Below are 14,787 nucleotides of genomic sequence, written 5' to 3'. Positions count from 1 at the left end.
CCCCCATCTCCAAACCTATGGCAATCTCTCTCTACTCCTGGCCAGGCTACCCACCCTGCCCTCCACTGCACACTTGATCTGGAGAATGATAACTCTTCTTCATCTTAAATTCGTTGGCATTTCCTCAGGGAAAGCTTCCTTAATCCCCCAAAGCAGGGCTTGGTACTTCCACAGGTGTCCTTATAGAGCCCTCTAGGATGCCCCACCATATTACCTGACATAGTATATTGTGTTCATTTGCAATCTGTGCCAAATTATAAACTCCATGAAGACAGACTATATATTCTTTTCCTCTATGTCAGAGACCAGTTAGCTTTTTATTTTTGTTGCTGTTGCTCTCACTGAATATTAAGGATCATGGATTTTAACCCCTAGGTTGTTTCTTTTCAAGCTTCCATCGCTGAAATTCTAAAGTTCTTTAGCTACTACTTTAAAATTATAATCTGGAAGCAGTTACATTAAAAAATCCCAGTTAATAATCAAATTAAACTTTACCTGCTATGTTACCAAGTGAATAAAACAAAGATTAGAGAGGGAAGAGACTGAAGGAGACTTGTCTGCAATCTACAAGAAACAGGTACAGAGTAAGGCTTATTTTAGGTTGACTAAATATTAACCACATGCAAGGAACTAATGAATTAAAAACATTCAAAGGAAGAGTCACAAGTCTTTATCACTAATAATACAGGGTCAAAGATTTGGTATCTAGAAAACCACAATGGTATAAAAGAGCCACCTCTTGCCTAGGATTAAGGTTTAAATCCTGACTGACAGTAACTAGCTACTGAAAATACTTAATGTCTTTGGGCCATAATTTCCTTAACTCTCAATGTTCTCCAGTGTGAAATAAATAAAGTTCATATACCTTAGGTTGCATTTCAAATACTTCCACTATGAGATCCAAAATGAAACTTAAATATTCTCCTCATACTAAAATGCTACTTCCTCCTAAAGCCCTTCCTGATCCCCTCAACTAGATAAAACTAGCACTTTAGGATCCTTAATTTATTTAGTACAAATTAAAGAAATCTATATAGCTATTACCTCTAATTAGATTACATGCCCTTTGAAAGCAGGACCATATCTTATTTTTATATTATCTCCACAGATTACCTGAGTTCAAATCTCAGCTTTGTCAATTATTAGCTAGTAACAGGACAAGTTACTTTAACAATCCTTCATTTTCTTGATCTATAAAATGAGGATAATAAGAGTACTTACCTCATTAGGTTGGTATAAGTCTCAAATGAGGTAATATATGTTAAAGTGCTTGGAACAGTGCCTGACACATAGTAAATGTTAAATAAAAACTAATTGCTATTGTATTATTGTTGTTACGATAATTTCCAACTTCTTTATATTGAAAAAAATTTCTAACATAAATGTCAAAAGAATACTATAATGCCATATAACCTTCACCTATATTCCCCAATTGGTAAATTTTAACACAATTTGTTTATACTTGTGTATTTGGTGCGAAACCATCTGACAATACATTGGAAATAACATTAACACCTTACTGAACTTTGCTGGAAAAAAATGAAGATAACTGAGAAGGTCAAGAGGCAAAAGAAAACAAAGATGGAAGAGAAAGTAAATATATAACGGGTTATTTTCAGAAGATAAAAGGACACTATTAAAGACAGGAGAGGAAAAAAAGTAAGACAGAAAGATAATGAGGATTTTGAGATTCCACATTCTAAGAGAATGATGCAGTTCACACATGGAAGTCTGAACCTTTAAAACAGAATGAGAGGCAAAATCACTTTCCAAGAGTACAAGCACAAACCCAGGGTTGAAGACATAAAGAATGTAAAGAAAAATAAATATGAGACAATAGAGGAATTATTGGACACAACACCTCATAAGTTGACAGGCATAAATCTGTATTTGTATACAGATTTTAACAATCGCGGATTTCTGGTAGAGAACTCAGATAGTGAAAGCAACAGAAGACTGCATGCTGTTTGGGGGAATACACTGGACAGTTAGCAGTGTGTTAGCATAGGCAGACTCTCTGTAGCTGACCACAGGCCAAGTAGGCTGTTGAATATGAAGAAGTGAACCAATACAGGTATGGGCAAAAATGAGTCCAGTAGTTACAGAAGCATGAGAAAGAACTGTCCACCATCACCAATATTATTTAACATTGTTCTAGAACTATAGCCAATAAAATCATCCCCCCAAAATGGGATCAGAATAACTGTAAAAAGGAATCTCTAAGAGATAAGGTTTTTTAAACCCATTTAAACTGAATCCATACAACAGCAGCACCTGATATTCAATCCACACACCTAATAATCACATCACTGCATAATCATTATTGCAGTTTTAAAGGACTCTCTCCAAATTACGTCCTGTACCCATATACTTATATCCTTCACTTCTACCCAAGCTTCTTGATTACTAAGATGTGTGATTCTGTGCTAATCTGAAGGCTTATGATTCACACATTAGAACAGCAAGTGGAAATGTGTGTGTGAGAGACAGGGAGAAAGAGAATTTTTCTTCTTCATTTATTTCCTAATCCGAGTCGCACTTCGACTTCACAAAACCTTTAGTGTTTCTTTTTTCATCTTTAATAAAAATTGTATATTAAAAGTTAAATATATGTATTTTATATTCATGGTTATTATATTTTTTCAATGTTAGATTCAACATAATCTCAATCAAAATCCCACCAAATTATTTTGTGAATATCAACAAAGTGATTCTAAAGTTTATATGAACAGGAAGAAGAGCCAGAATAACCAATACAAAGAAAAAGAAAGTCAGACTACTGACACTACCTGATTTCCAGACTTACTACATAAAGTGACAGTAATCGAGACTGTGGTACGGATGAAAAAATAGACAAATAGATCAGTGGAACAGAAGAGAGAATCCAAAATATATCCACACATATAGTCAAATGATCTTTGACAAAAGAGCAAAGGCAATTCAAAGGAGACAGGATGACAGAAATACCATATGATCTAGTAATTCCACTACTGGGTATTTACCCAAGAAAACAAAACACTAATTTGAAAAGATACATGCACCCTTATGTTTACTGCAACATTATTTATAATAGCTGAGATATGGAAGCAGCCCAAGTGTCCACTGATAGACGAATGGATAAAGAAGATGTGGTGTGTGTAAGTGTGTGTATGCATACAATGGAATATTACTCAGCTATTTAAAAAAAGAAAAAGAAAAGATCTTGCCATTTGCAACAACATGAGTGGACCTACAAGGTATTATGCTAGATGAAATAAGTCAGACAAAAAGACAAATACCATGATTTCACTTATATGTGGAACCTAAAAAACAAATAAAGAAACAAACAAATAGACTCTTAAATACAGAGAACAAACTGATGGTTGCCAATGGGAATCTAAGTAGGGGGATGAGTGAAATGAGTAAAGGGTATTAGTGGGTACAAATTTCCAGTTATAAAATAAAATAAATAAGTCACAGAGATGAAAAGTACAGCACAGAGAATTTAGTCAGTAATATTACAATAATGCTGTTTTGGTGACAGATGGTGACTATATTTATGGTGAGTACTGAGTAATGTACAGAACTGTTGAATCAATATGTTGTACACCTGAAACTAGTAACACTGTATGTTAATTATACTTCAATAAAAAAAATAAAGAAAACCTACAAAAAGAAAAAAAAACAAAAAAACAAAATATAGGAGACTGGATAGTTTTTTCAACAAGTGATACTAAAAAAACTAGAATGCATACAGAAAAAAATGATCCTTCACACTGCTCACAAAAATTAACTCAACAAGTATCAAAGACCTAAATGTAAAATGTAAAACTACAAGGTAACAAAGAAGAAAATCCAGGTGACACTGGGTTGGGCAATAACTTTTTAGAGACAACACAAAAGTACAACCCATGAAAAAAAAAATTTGTAAACCTGACTGCATAAAATTGAAAACATCTGCTCTTTGAAAAAACACCATTAGGAGATTTGAAAAGGAAGTCACAGACTGGGAGAAAAATATCTGTAAAATATCTGATAAAGGACTGGTATCTAAAATATATAAAGAACTCTTAAAATTCAACAAGAAAACAAACAACCAAATTTAAAAACAAGCAAAAGTTCTAAGCAGACATCTCACTAAAGAAAATGTACAAATGGCAAATAAGCATATGAAAAAAATGCTCAATATTATATATCCTTAGGGAACTACAAATTAAAACAACAATGAGATATCACTACCTACCTATTAGAATGGTTAAAATTCAAAACACACCACCAAATGCTGGTGAGGATGTGTAACATTGGGAGCTCTCATTCATTGCTGGAGAAAATGCAAAATGTACAGCCAATTTGGCAGTTTTGTACCAAACTAAACATCTTACTATATGAGCCAGCAACTGTGCTTTTTGATATTTACCAAAATGAGTTCAAAACTTACACATGTAAAGGTTTAGAGTAGCTTTATCCATAATTGCCAAATTTTGGAAGCAATCAAGATGTGTTTCAGGGGGTGAATGGATAAATGAACTATATAGTACACGTACACAATAGACTATTATTTAGTGATAAAAACAGAGCTATCAAGCCATGAAAAGGCATGGAGGAAACTTAAATGCATATTGCTGAGTGAAAAACTCCAATCTGAAAAGACTACAACTTATATGGCATTCTGGAAATGGCAATGCTATGAAGGCAGTAAAGATCAATGGTTGCCATTAGTATTGGTGGGGGTTGGGGAAGAAGGAAGGGATAATACAAGGAGGACATGGTAGTCTAAGGGCAGTGAAATTATTCTGTATGATAGGTAATGGTAGATACAGATCATTATGCATTTGTCAAAGGCTACAGAATGTACAAAAGAGTGAACCCTAATGTAAACTATGGATTTTAGTTAATAACAGTGTATCAATATTGACTGATAAACTGGAACAGCTAATGCAAGATGTTAATAATAGGAAAAATTGTACAAAAGAAGGTGAGGGAGTATATGAGAATTCTCTATGCTTTCTGCTCAATATTGCTAAAACTAAAACTGCTTTTAAGAAATGAAGTCCATCAATAAAAAAGAAAAAAAAAAAATGACAGAAGGAAGTATTTCTAGAATGGCAGAATAAAGATCTCCAAAAAGTCCACTCCTCCATAAAAGCATTGAGAACAATGGTGAATTTGTCAAAATCAACTTATTCAGTACTATGGAAATCAACCAAATGCCTGCCACAACCAAGGAGCACTTACAAAAAAAAACAAAAACCAAAAAACAAAATGGTTGAATCTTGGTGAGAACAAGCTCTGTGGATTTTAATTTACTCTACTGCCATGCCTATCTCCCCAGCTCTGTGGCAGCTTGAAAAACAAGAGCCTTACAAGCATAATAGCAGTGAAATTCAGCAATCACTAGGGGGAGGGGTGAATGGTAAACTGGGTTTGGAATTCTTGGAAAAGCACCATTTCCAGAAAATAGTTACTATTTGACCTAACTAGCACCTCCCTAGAAAAGGCCCATTCTCAGCTGTTGTTTTATTTGACCCAATTCCGAGGTTTCTCAGTGGGAACAGCCTTATCTCTAGTGCATTTGTTGGAAAAAATCAGTGCAATTGTTTAAAATTTCAAGCTGCCAGAGATGGTGATCAAAAAACTTAAAGAAAAACCTGAGGAAGGAGATGCCTACAAGAGGCTTTGAAATGCCCCAACATATTCTTGGACATAGAGAAGGCCATACACCTATGTAGGGCTGTGCATGCCAAGGAAATACCTGGAAAGGCCTTCACCTCTCACGTTTGGCTGACCCTGAGTCTCTGAGCAAGGAGGAAACGAAGGCTAAGGCAGAGCTGCAATACCAGGTTGTTGAAAGTATCCCTAAACACATACACATATAGAGCCCCTTGGCAAAGGCTGGGATACTTACTGGTTCAAGGCATTTAAAAAAAAAAACTGTTATCTAGTCATTAGCTCAACAAACTCCAAAATATATTAAGAGAAACACATCATAAACTATCAAAAGCTAAAGAAAAAGTGAGAATCCTGAACAATGCAAGAAAAATAGGACTCATGAGAAGACATGCTGATTTTTCATAAGAAAGCATGGGGGTCAAAATGTTAAAAGGAAGATTGTCAACCAAGAATTCTATATCCAGCAAAATTAGTCTTCAAAATTAAAGAGAAATTAAAACATCACCATATAAACAAAAACTGAGAGAATGTGTTGCTATCAGACCTTCCCTACAAGATAAACTATAGTTGGAGACTTTAATACTTCTTCATTAATGGACAGAACTAGGAAAAAGGTCAGCAAGGAAATAGAATATTTGAACAATACCACAAACTAACAAAACCCAATAGATATCTATAGAACATCTACAGAGATTAAACTAGTAATCAAAAAAATTTCCACAAAGAAAAGCCTAAGCCCAAATAACTGCACTGGTGAATTCTATAAAATCTTCCAAAAACAGAAATGAAAGAAACACTTCCCTATTCAATCTATATGATCATAATACCAAAACCACACAAAGACATCTCAAAAAAATAAAATTATAGACCAATACTTACTATGAATATATACACAAAAATCCTCAACACAATACTAGCAAATTGAATCTAGCAATACATAAAAAGGATTATATACCATGACCAAGTAGAATTTATCCAAGAAATGCAAGGCTGGTTCAACATCTGTAAATCAGTCAATGTCATATACCACATTAAGAGAATGAACACCAAAAAATGATTATCTCAATAGTCACAGAAATATCATCTGACAAACTCCAACAGCCTTTCATGACAAAAACACTCAACAAAATATGAATAGAAGGGAACTTCCTCAACTGATAAAGACTACACATGAAAAAGCAGAGCTAACATCATACTTAACAGTGAAAGACTGAATGCTTTACCCGTAATATTAGAAAGGCACAAATGTTTGCTCTCACCACTCCTGTTCAGCACTGTATTGGAGGTTCTAGCCATAGGAATTATGCAGGAGAAAAAAAAGAGAAGTACCCAGATGGGAATGAAAAAAGTAAAACTATCTCCATTCTCTGATGACATGATCTCATATACAGAGAATTCTAAGAAACTAAGGAGCCAGGAGGTTAAAGAATCATGTACATGAACACTGGAGGATTGCAGCAAAGCTTACAACAAAGAGGGAAAATAAGCCAAGGGTCAAAGTTTTTGTGAGCGAGGGGTAGGGACCAATAAGGAGGATTTGATACAGCCAAATGCCCTAAGTCTCGAGGAAAGAGACTGAAGAATACTTTGATTAGAAGCAAATAAGGAGTGGGCGCCTGGGTGGCTCAGTCGTTAAGCGTCTGCCTTCGGCTCAGGTCATGATCCCCGGGTCCTGGGATCGAGCCCCGCATCGGGCTCCCTGCTCAGCGGGAAGCCTGCTTCTCCCTCTCCCACTCACGTGCTTGTGTTCCCTCTCTCGCTGTGTCTCTCTCTGTCAAATGAATAAAATCTTAAAAAAAAAAAAAAGAAGCAAATAAGGAGTGAAGACAAAGATCCCACCTCTAAACAGTAAAGTACTAGAGTGATTGGAAAATAAGAATCCTTCATATAAAAATACTACTAGGGAACCAGTACATTTAGGAAAGAGTGAGATTTCAGTTGCAATCAGGAGAATGTAGGCAAAGGGGTAAAAAATGTGAGTTTGTTAGCATGTGAGAGAATTCCATACAGCATAATGGAAAGTATAGGGAAAGAAGGAGGTTGCAGGAGAAAGAGGAATGAACGCTTAGGCCAGATGAAAAGAGAGCATAGTATTATGATAAAAATATAAAGGAAACTGAACTACCAGTCCCCTAAATTATGGATAAGACAGATTCCTATAATTTAAAAAAAAAAAAGAAGACAATGATGGGAATTAAAGGACAGAAAGGAAAGGGAACTTACACTCAAGAAGTCATAGAATGGGAAGAGATACTTTTACACATGTCATGTCAAAAAGGCCCTGGGATTAGTGTATCCAAGCTTTTAAAAATCAAGGCATGGAGAGGAAAGAATAGTTTTAAGGTATACTGGAGAGTAAGGCTTGTCTTAAGTGGAGTTTCTCTCTGTACCACCCAAGTTCATAACTAGTTCTTAGGGATCTAGATATCCCAAACCCAGATGGCCACCCCAAAGCCTGAAGGGATCAATAAAATGGTTAACCTATAAACTATTCATGACAAACCAGTGTCCCACTTGTTGGGAAGTTCTGCATTGAGTCAAATGAGCAACCCCCAAGAATATGGTGCATTTCTCTCTCCTCCCTGAGAATCAACAGTATGGATGATCCACAAATTAGTAGTCCCTCAAAATACACTGTGTAAAAGGGGTCTGCAGTCATATGTTTTACAAAATGGCTACATATTCTATCTTTTACCACATTTTGCAAAATCATAGTACTATATATATTAAAGGCAATGCAAAGTCCACTTTACAAAAAACTCATTTAATATTAATTTGTTTATTCCTGTACTTATTTGATCAGATAATTGCTCTTCTACACCTATTAACATCCAGGAATACGGTTTTTGGAAAATGTTCCTTAACTTTTCTGAAAGATGACTAATCAGTCTCATCTTGATCATTCCCAGGGACAGAGATTACTACCTCCATCCAGGTAACTCATTCCATTTGGGACAGTCTGATTTATGATCCCATTTTAAGCTGAAATTTGCCACTCATTATCTTAAAATAGAGAGTTTTGCTGTTAAGAGTTAGAGAGCACATCTATTCATTCCTCCAAATGACCTTGCAATCCAGCTATGAACTTAGTTCTCTAAAAATAACACAGTACTGATATATGGTTTTGCACATGCTATTTTTTTCCATCTGAATACTCATCCTTCTCCTATAGAAACCCCTCCTCTGCAATCTCTACAGTCACACTTACCCATTCAATAGTAACTTCCTTTACACACCACTACCCTAGACAAAACCCAGATGCTGCATGCTTCTGGAGTCCTATATAAATCACTTTAATTAAGGCACCCATCATCATTGTACTGCACTAATATTGTAATATACCTACCTCTCCCACAGACTCAACATCCAAGAAATACTTACTACTCAACTTTGTATGGGATGGAAGAGGAACATGAATCTTCTACATAACCAATAACTGTAATGACTCCAACTGAGCTCATGCATTACATAATTGTTTTTAGCATCCTCAGAACAATGCTCTAAGAAGCCATTACCAATCCACAGCTATCACCTCTCACACTATTTCCAAATTCAACCCAGCTTGAGAATTTAGTACAGAGTTCAACATATAGGTTCTCAATGAATATTTGTTAAATGGATGAATAAATATTATCAGAAGTATAAGCAATTCATATTTTAGTTAGGCTTCTAAATTTTCATAAGTTGGCCTCAAATTTACCTTCTTATAAACCAACCATCAAAAATGAGGAAAGCATAATCTTCATTATTTGCAATCACAACTATCTTTACATCATATTCTTGCCTGACAATAACAACTCTGATGTCCATTCCTTATCAAAAGCCTGCTATAAAAAAACAACAGCCAAAATAATGCCTGGAAAAATATATACTCCATGTATTCTTCTAGATCTTCTACATTTTATCATTTCATCAAATTAAACCAACAGAGGGATCCTTAGTTAAACCTCATTATTTTGTGACCCACTGCAGAACTGCCTTTTCTCACTAGTCTGGAGTTCTTTGTAGCTTGCACTGAAGAACATAAGTAAAAAACTGACTTAAGGAATTTATCATTTCTACTTTGGGAAGCTGAGACCTGTTCACTATATCACAAAGTATTCTCCTTCTCTAAGAACTCATGCAAAGCAACTTCTTTCAGGTTTCTGTCTCATGAAAGCAAATCAGTTCAGGAGAAACACATTCTTTCTTATGTATAGTATAAATCTTGTAATGCATCAAGGTTTGTTCTTTGTTTTTGCTGCAAGGATTCTTAGAGCCAATTTTTTTTTCTTACTTCAAGAACTATGTGGGCCCACACACTTCCCTTCCATTGTTTCTTTATCCAATTTTATTATCTGCTTGGTAACTGTGCCCCAAAATGATCTCAAATCCCTAGTGAAATGAGATGAGGAAGTGAAAAGGAAAAAAATTAATAATAACTACCACCGCTGGGTGCCTACTCTAAGCCATACACTGCTCAAGCACTTCTGCCTCTCATCCTTGAACAGTGAGAGAAAGGTATTATTAACTGTGTTTTACAGATGATAAACTGAAGTAGAGAGGGTTTAAATAAATTATTTAAGCTCACAAAGCTAATCTGTGTCAGGCCACACAGTCTGACCTCAGGTTTGACTGACTACAGAGCCATAATGCACATCTTATCAAATTAAAAGCTATGCTATGCTTTAAAAAGGAAAAGAATCCTAGTATTATACAGTATCTTCATTTCTAACAGTACTTGAGGAACTTTTCTCTTTTTTTTTAAAGATTTTATTTATTTATTTATTTGAGAGAGAGAGAAAGAAACAGCACAAGAGGGGAGAGGGTCAGAGGGAGAAGCAGGCTCCCCGCTGAGCCGGGAGCCCGATGTGGGACTCGATCCCGGGACTCCGGGACCATGACCTGAGCCGAAGGCAGTCGCCCAACCAACTGAGCCACCCAGGCGCCCACTTGAGGAACTTTTAAGTTTTAATTTATTATATAAATAAAAGACAAATCACTTGGCACTAATTTCATATATTATTTTAAAAATAATTAACTTTAACAAATTCAACATATAATCATTCCCAAATGAGAACTAGAAAATCACACCAAAACATGAAGTACAAATAGCAGACATAAATAAAATACTTTTATTTATGATAAAGCTAATGAAAAAAGATTTGGGCCAAAAGGAAAGAATTAGACAAATTATTCCAATTAATACCATATATAATTTGAAATATTTTTGGTGCCTCTAAAAACCAAATTAAAAAATAGTTTTGTGGGGGCAGGGGAATATTAGGATTCAAAATTAATCAAAAGATAGGGAATATAATCTAAATTAGACTCACCTGCTCAAGTCACTTTTTCCATGGTGATGATAGTGGTCAGGATGGCTGAGGTGGTAATGCTCCTGTCCACTCCACCTCTGGGGTGGCCTCTTCCAAAATCCTTCCTGAGACTGCCGAACATTTCTGTCTGACCGGTCAAAGCGGTTCATATTGTCACACTCCACTAGACAGATTCAAAAGCAAAACACTATAAACATGCACACACTCTATAAAAGTTAACTACTTACAGCTTGATAATTAAATGCTGCTGAGAATATAAAAATGATATGCTAAAAATACCAGCCATTTATATTAGCTAATCACAAAATCAAAATTTCCAGAAGAAAACTAACCAGTTCTTTTGGTGAAAACTAAACTTTATAGTATTCAAATTGAAGTAAATTATAAATTTCATATCATAGGCACTTAAGTAACAACGGTCTCAGTGTTTTAAAACAAGCAACTTATCCTTGTTATAAACATTATACATTTTAAACACCAGTAATTAGTTTTTAGTGGTTTTCATCATTATCACTAGCTGGTTCTGACTTCAGAATGAAAATTATTAGAAAAAGTATAAGATTTTAAGTCTAGTAGAGAACTTGTTCCCAAAAATAAATGCCACAATTAGCTTTCACTGATTTCAAGAAGCACAGATTAAGTTTTCATCACAAACAAATCGTATTTTTTTAAAATTAAACTCACAGTTTAGAAAGTAAGAAGCTTCAATATGCTTACAGTAGAGCTTGTTCAAAAAGTCTAAAATGTCACTGAAAACAATGCCAGTACTTTGCCGCAACAAATAGTACACTCCCTGAAATCCAAATGCCACAAAAACACGAGAAGAATCTCCTTCAAACACCCCAAGCTTCTCCTTCACTTACCCAAACACTTTTTCCTCACATATCTGAGCACTCACTAAGAGAGTTACTTTGTACAAGGGAGACATTGTGTCGCCGGCTGCCTACTCAGACATAGTTGCATACAAGGCACTGACAAACAGGCCTTCCTTCCTGCTCAACTCCCAGCCCTCCCTGTGGGAAGCAAGCCCAGTTTACCCTGTGACTCCATCTTCGCTCAGTGGTTACATAGCTACTGAGTTAGGACTGTTACTAAAAATACAACTAAACATTAACTCAAGCCAGGAACAGAAAAGGTTTCTCTAGTCTTAGAATTATTACATGAGAAAGTTCAAATCCGGAATGCTTAGAATAAAGAAGCTGTAGAAATCAATGTGATCCCCAATTTTAAAAAATTCATTATTTAAGTGATTATTTTCACTTAACCTAAAACTTGAATTTGAAATACGGAAAGTGTTTCATTACAGTACACCAGATAAAAACAAACTTCCCCACTACAAAAAAGTAGTTAAAGTGCAGATGTTCAATTCTCATATACACTAAACTCACTGTAACGTAATTTCTTCTAAATGCATAATAATTTTGTATAACTTTTTAAAACACTTTGAAATTTTGTTTATAACCATTAAAGAAATCAATTTTGGGGGAAAACTATACATTTTATAGTTTAAAAAAATTTAAAGAAAACATTTTCTAAAGAAGCCTTACATTTGAAATTATTTCAATTTCTTGTCATTTTATTGAGATAAATTACAATCTATTTTTTATCTATTTTTTTTAAAGTTCAATTATAGAAAACCTGACCGTTAGATAAATAAAGACATGGTGACCATTATAATGAAAAAAATAAGGAGTGGAAGATGAGATCGGAAAAGAAAAATAAATTTAAAAATATCCCAGAAAGGCTTAAAACTGGTTTTAGTTCACATTTGTATTACACTCAAAGACTCAGTTAAGCTCAAGTATTTCTACATGGCATTAAAATGTTACTTTAGTTTAAGCAATTCTATAAAGCTAGAGATGATCTATATCTACTTTTATCTGAATCCATATTTAATTCAGGCAAGTAAAATTCCACTCACTCCCCAAACAAGAAATTCTGTCATAATAAGAATCTGATATGTAATTAGGATATAATCAACACAGTGCATACAGAGTAGCAAGAAGCAAATGAACCAGGCAAATAGGCCAGGAGATGGGGTTAAATACTGTGGGAAATTAAAGTGCATAAAATTGATGTGCCACTTTTGTTTTTGCTAAAGAGGTTGTTGATACTACACACAGGCTACAGATTAAAGCCCCTTTATTGAAACAAGAACTCAACCACAGACACAATGGCAAATAAACAGTGGAAACAAACATTTGCCATGACCACAAAAGACTACTGGTAGACACTGAGATAGAGGGGCCTAAATTCTCAGATAAATGAGTGCTCCAAGACTTTTTAAGGTTTCTGCTTATATAGTTGACCTTTGAACAATGTGGGTGTTAGAGTATGGGACCCCCTGCATAGTCAAAAATCCGTGTATAATTTTTGACTCCCCCAAAACTTAACTACTAATAGCCTACTGTTGACCGGAAGCCTTACCAATAACATAGTCATTTAACACATATTTTGTACATTATATGTACTATATACTGTATTACAATAAGCTAGAGAAAATAAAATGTAAATAAGAAAATCATAAGAAAAAATACATTTACAGTACTGCACTGTATCAAAAGAAAATGATATTAAGAAAATCATAAAGAAAATAAACACATTTATAGTACTGTCCTTTATTAATAGGAAAAACCCACATATAAATGAACCCACACATTCCAAACCTGTGTTGTTCAAGGGTTAACTATACTCCTATCTGAGGCACCCATCAAACATATGTTTATGTACTTTAAAATGTTACTAAGAAGATAATGTAAAATAACATTAGTGGTGGTTTCTTAGATAAGATTGGGGGGTTCCCTGACAGAATGAAAGAAATAACATAGAAAAGAAAATGGAAAGCAAACAAAATTACAAGATGGAGATAAATCAAAACCATTTCCATAGCCAATGATGGAACAGGACAAAGAAGACTAAGAAAGGAAATAAATCCCTCTGAACATGAAATACCATAAGGCATGATGAGGCAAACCAAAACATATCCTGGCTTGAAAAATTTTAACCAGGTATGTTGATCACAGCTCTCTACACACCAGATTTTGCCCTAACTATGCATTTAGGACTAGAAAATAAAGGCCCTGTGAAGGAGGTTTCCAGGTCCAAAAGTAAGAGGCAGCAGATTTTAGTTCTTTTACTGTGAGTAGGAGACAGAAATAATATCAGGAGAGGGAAAGAGGATCTAATATAGATAGCTAACTGAAAGGTATGGGACTTGGGATGCCTAGATCTACCACTCATCACACTCATTTCTTCTGATTTGATAAAGGAAAAAATGTAACACCAAAAGTAACCTAGATTATTTCTCTGATTATTTAAAGTCATAGGAAGGTAATGGATGACATAGGTATTATTTCCACCTGTGAATAACAATTGGCTATGAAGATGGCAGGAAGAAATTACACATTACAAAGCCTAGAAAGAATGTGCTTTGCAGGAGGTTTTACAATCTGATCAGAAAAGTTCTGAACTAAAATTTGGTTCAAAAGAAGAAAAGCTCATCTAAAAAAAAAAAAATAAATAATCATGAACCTTGTTATTACTAAACACAATTAGCACTGAAAAAGAAAGATAAATTTCCAGAAGAAAATACAGTAACTGGAAAGTGATCAAGGATAATACTATAGAACTCATATAACTATAACTCAATAAAAGCAAAAATGTGGCCTTAGGAAATATAACAAAGAATAAGTACAATTTAATAGGAACCATAACTTGCTGTGGTGTGGGATTCAGGAAGTAATTAGAAAGATATCTCTCTTCTTTTTTTTTAAGATTTTATTTATTTATTTATTTATTTATTTATTTATTTATTTATTTATTT

General features: G+C 34.5%; 1 protein-coding gene across 5 annotated transcripts in view; it reads right to left on the bottom strand.

Annotated features, from left to right (window-relative positions):
• Window positions 1-14,787, bottom strand: part of CCSER2 (coiled-coil serine rich protein 2) — a 154,696-nt gene that overhangs the window by 87,453 nt on the left and 52,456 nt on the right. For 4 of the 5 annotated variants that reach the window (XM_021699581.1, XM_021699584.2, XM_044916512.1 and 1 more), the window contains exon 4: window positions 10,965-11,127. In XM_021699581.1, the coding sequence (XP_021555256.1) occupies window positions 10,965-11,127 (163 nt within the window). Of the gene's footprint in view, window positions 1-10,964; window positions 11,128-11,827; window positions 11,905-14,787 lie in introns of those variants that run through there. The other variant, XM_021699582.1, reaches the window with a different exon arrangement.

The sequence above is a fragment of the Neomonachus schauinslandi genome, chromosome 6, assembly GCF_002201575.2.
Source record: "Neomonachus schauinslandi chromosome 6, ASM220157v2, whole genome shotgun sequence".
Lineage (NCBI taxonomy): Eukaryota > Metazoa > Chordata > Mammalia > Carnivora > Phocidae > Neomonachus > Neomonachus schauinslandi.
Note: the sequence above shows the minus strand (reverse complement) of the source record. Positions and strands in the feature narration are given on the sequence as shown.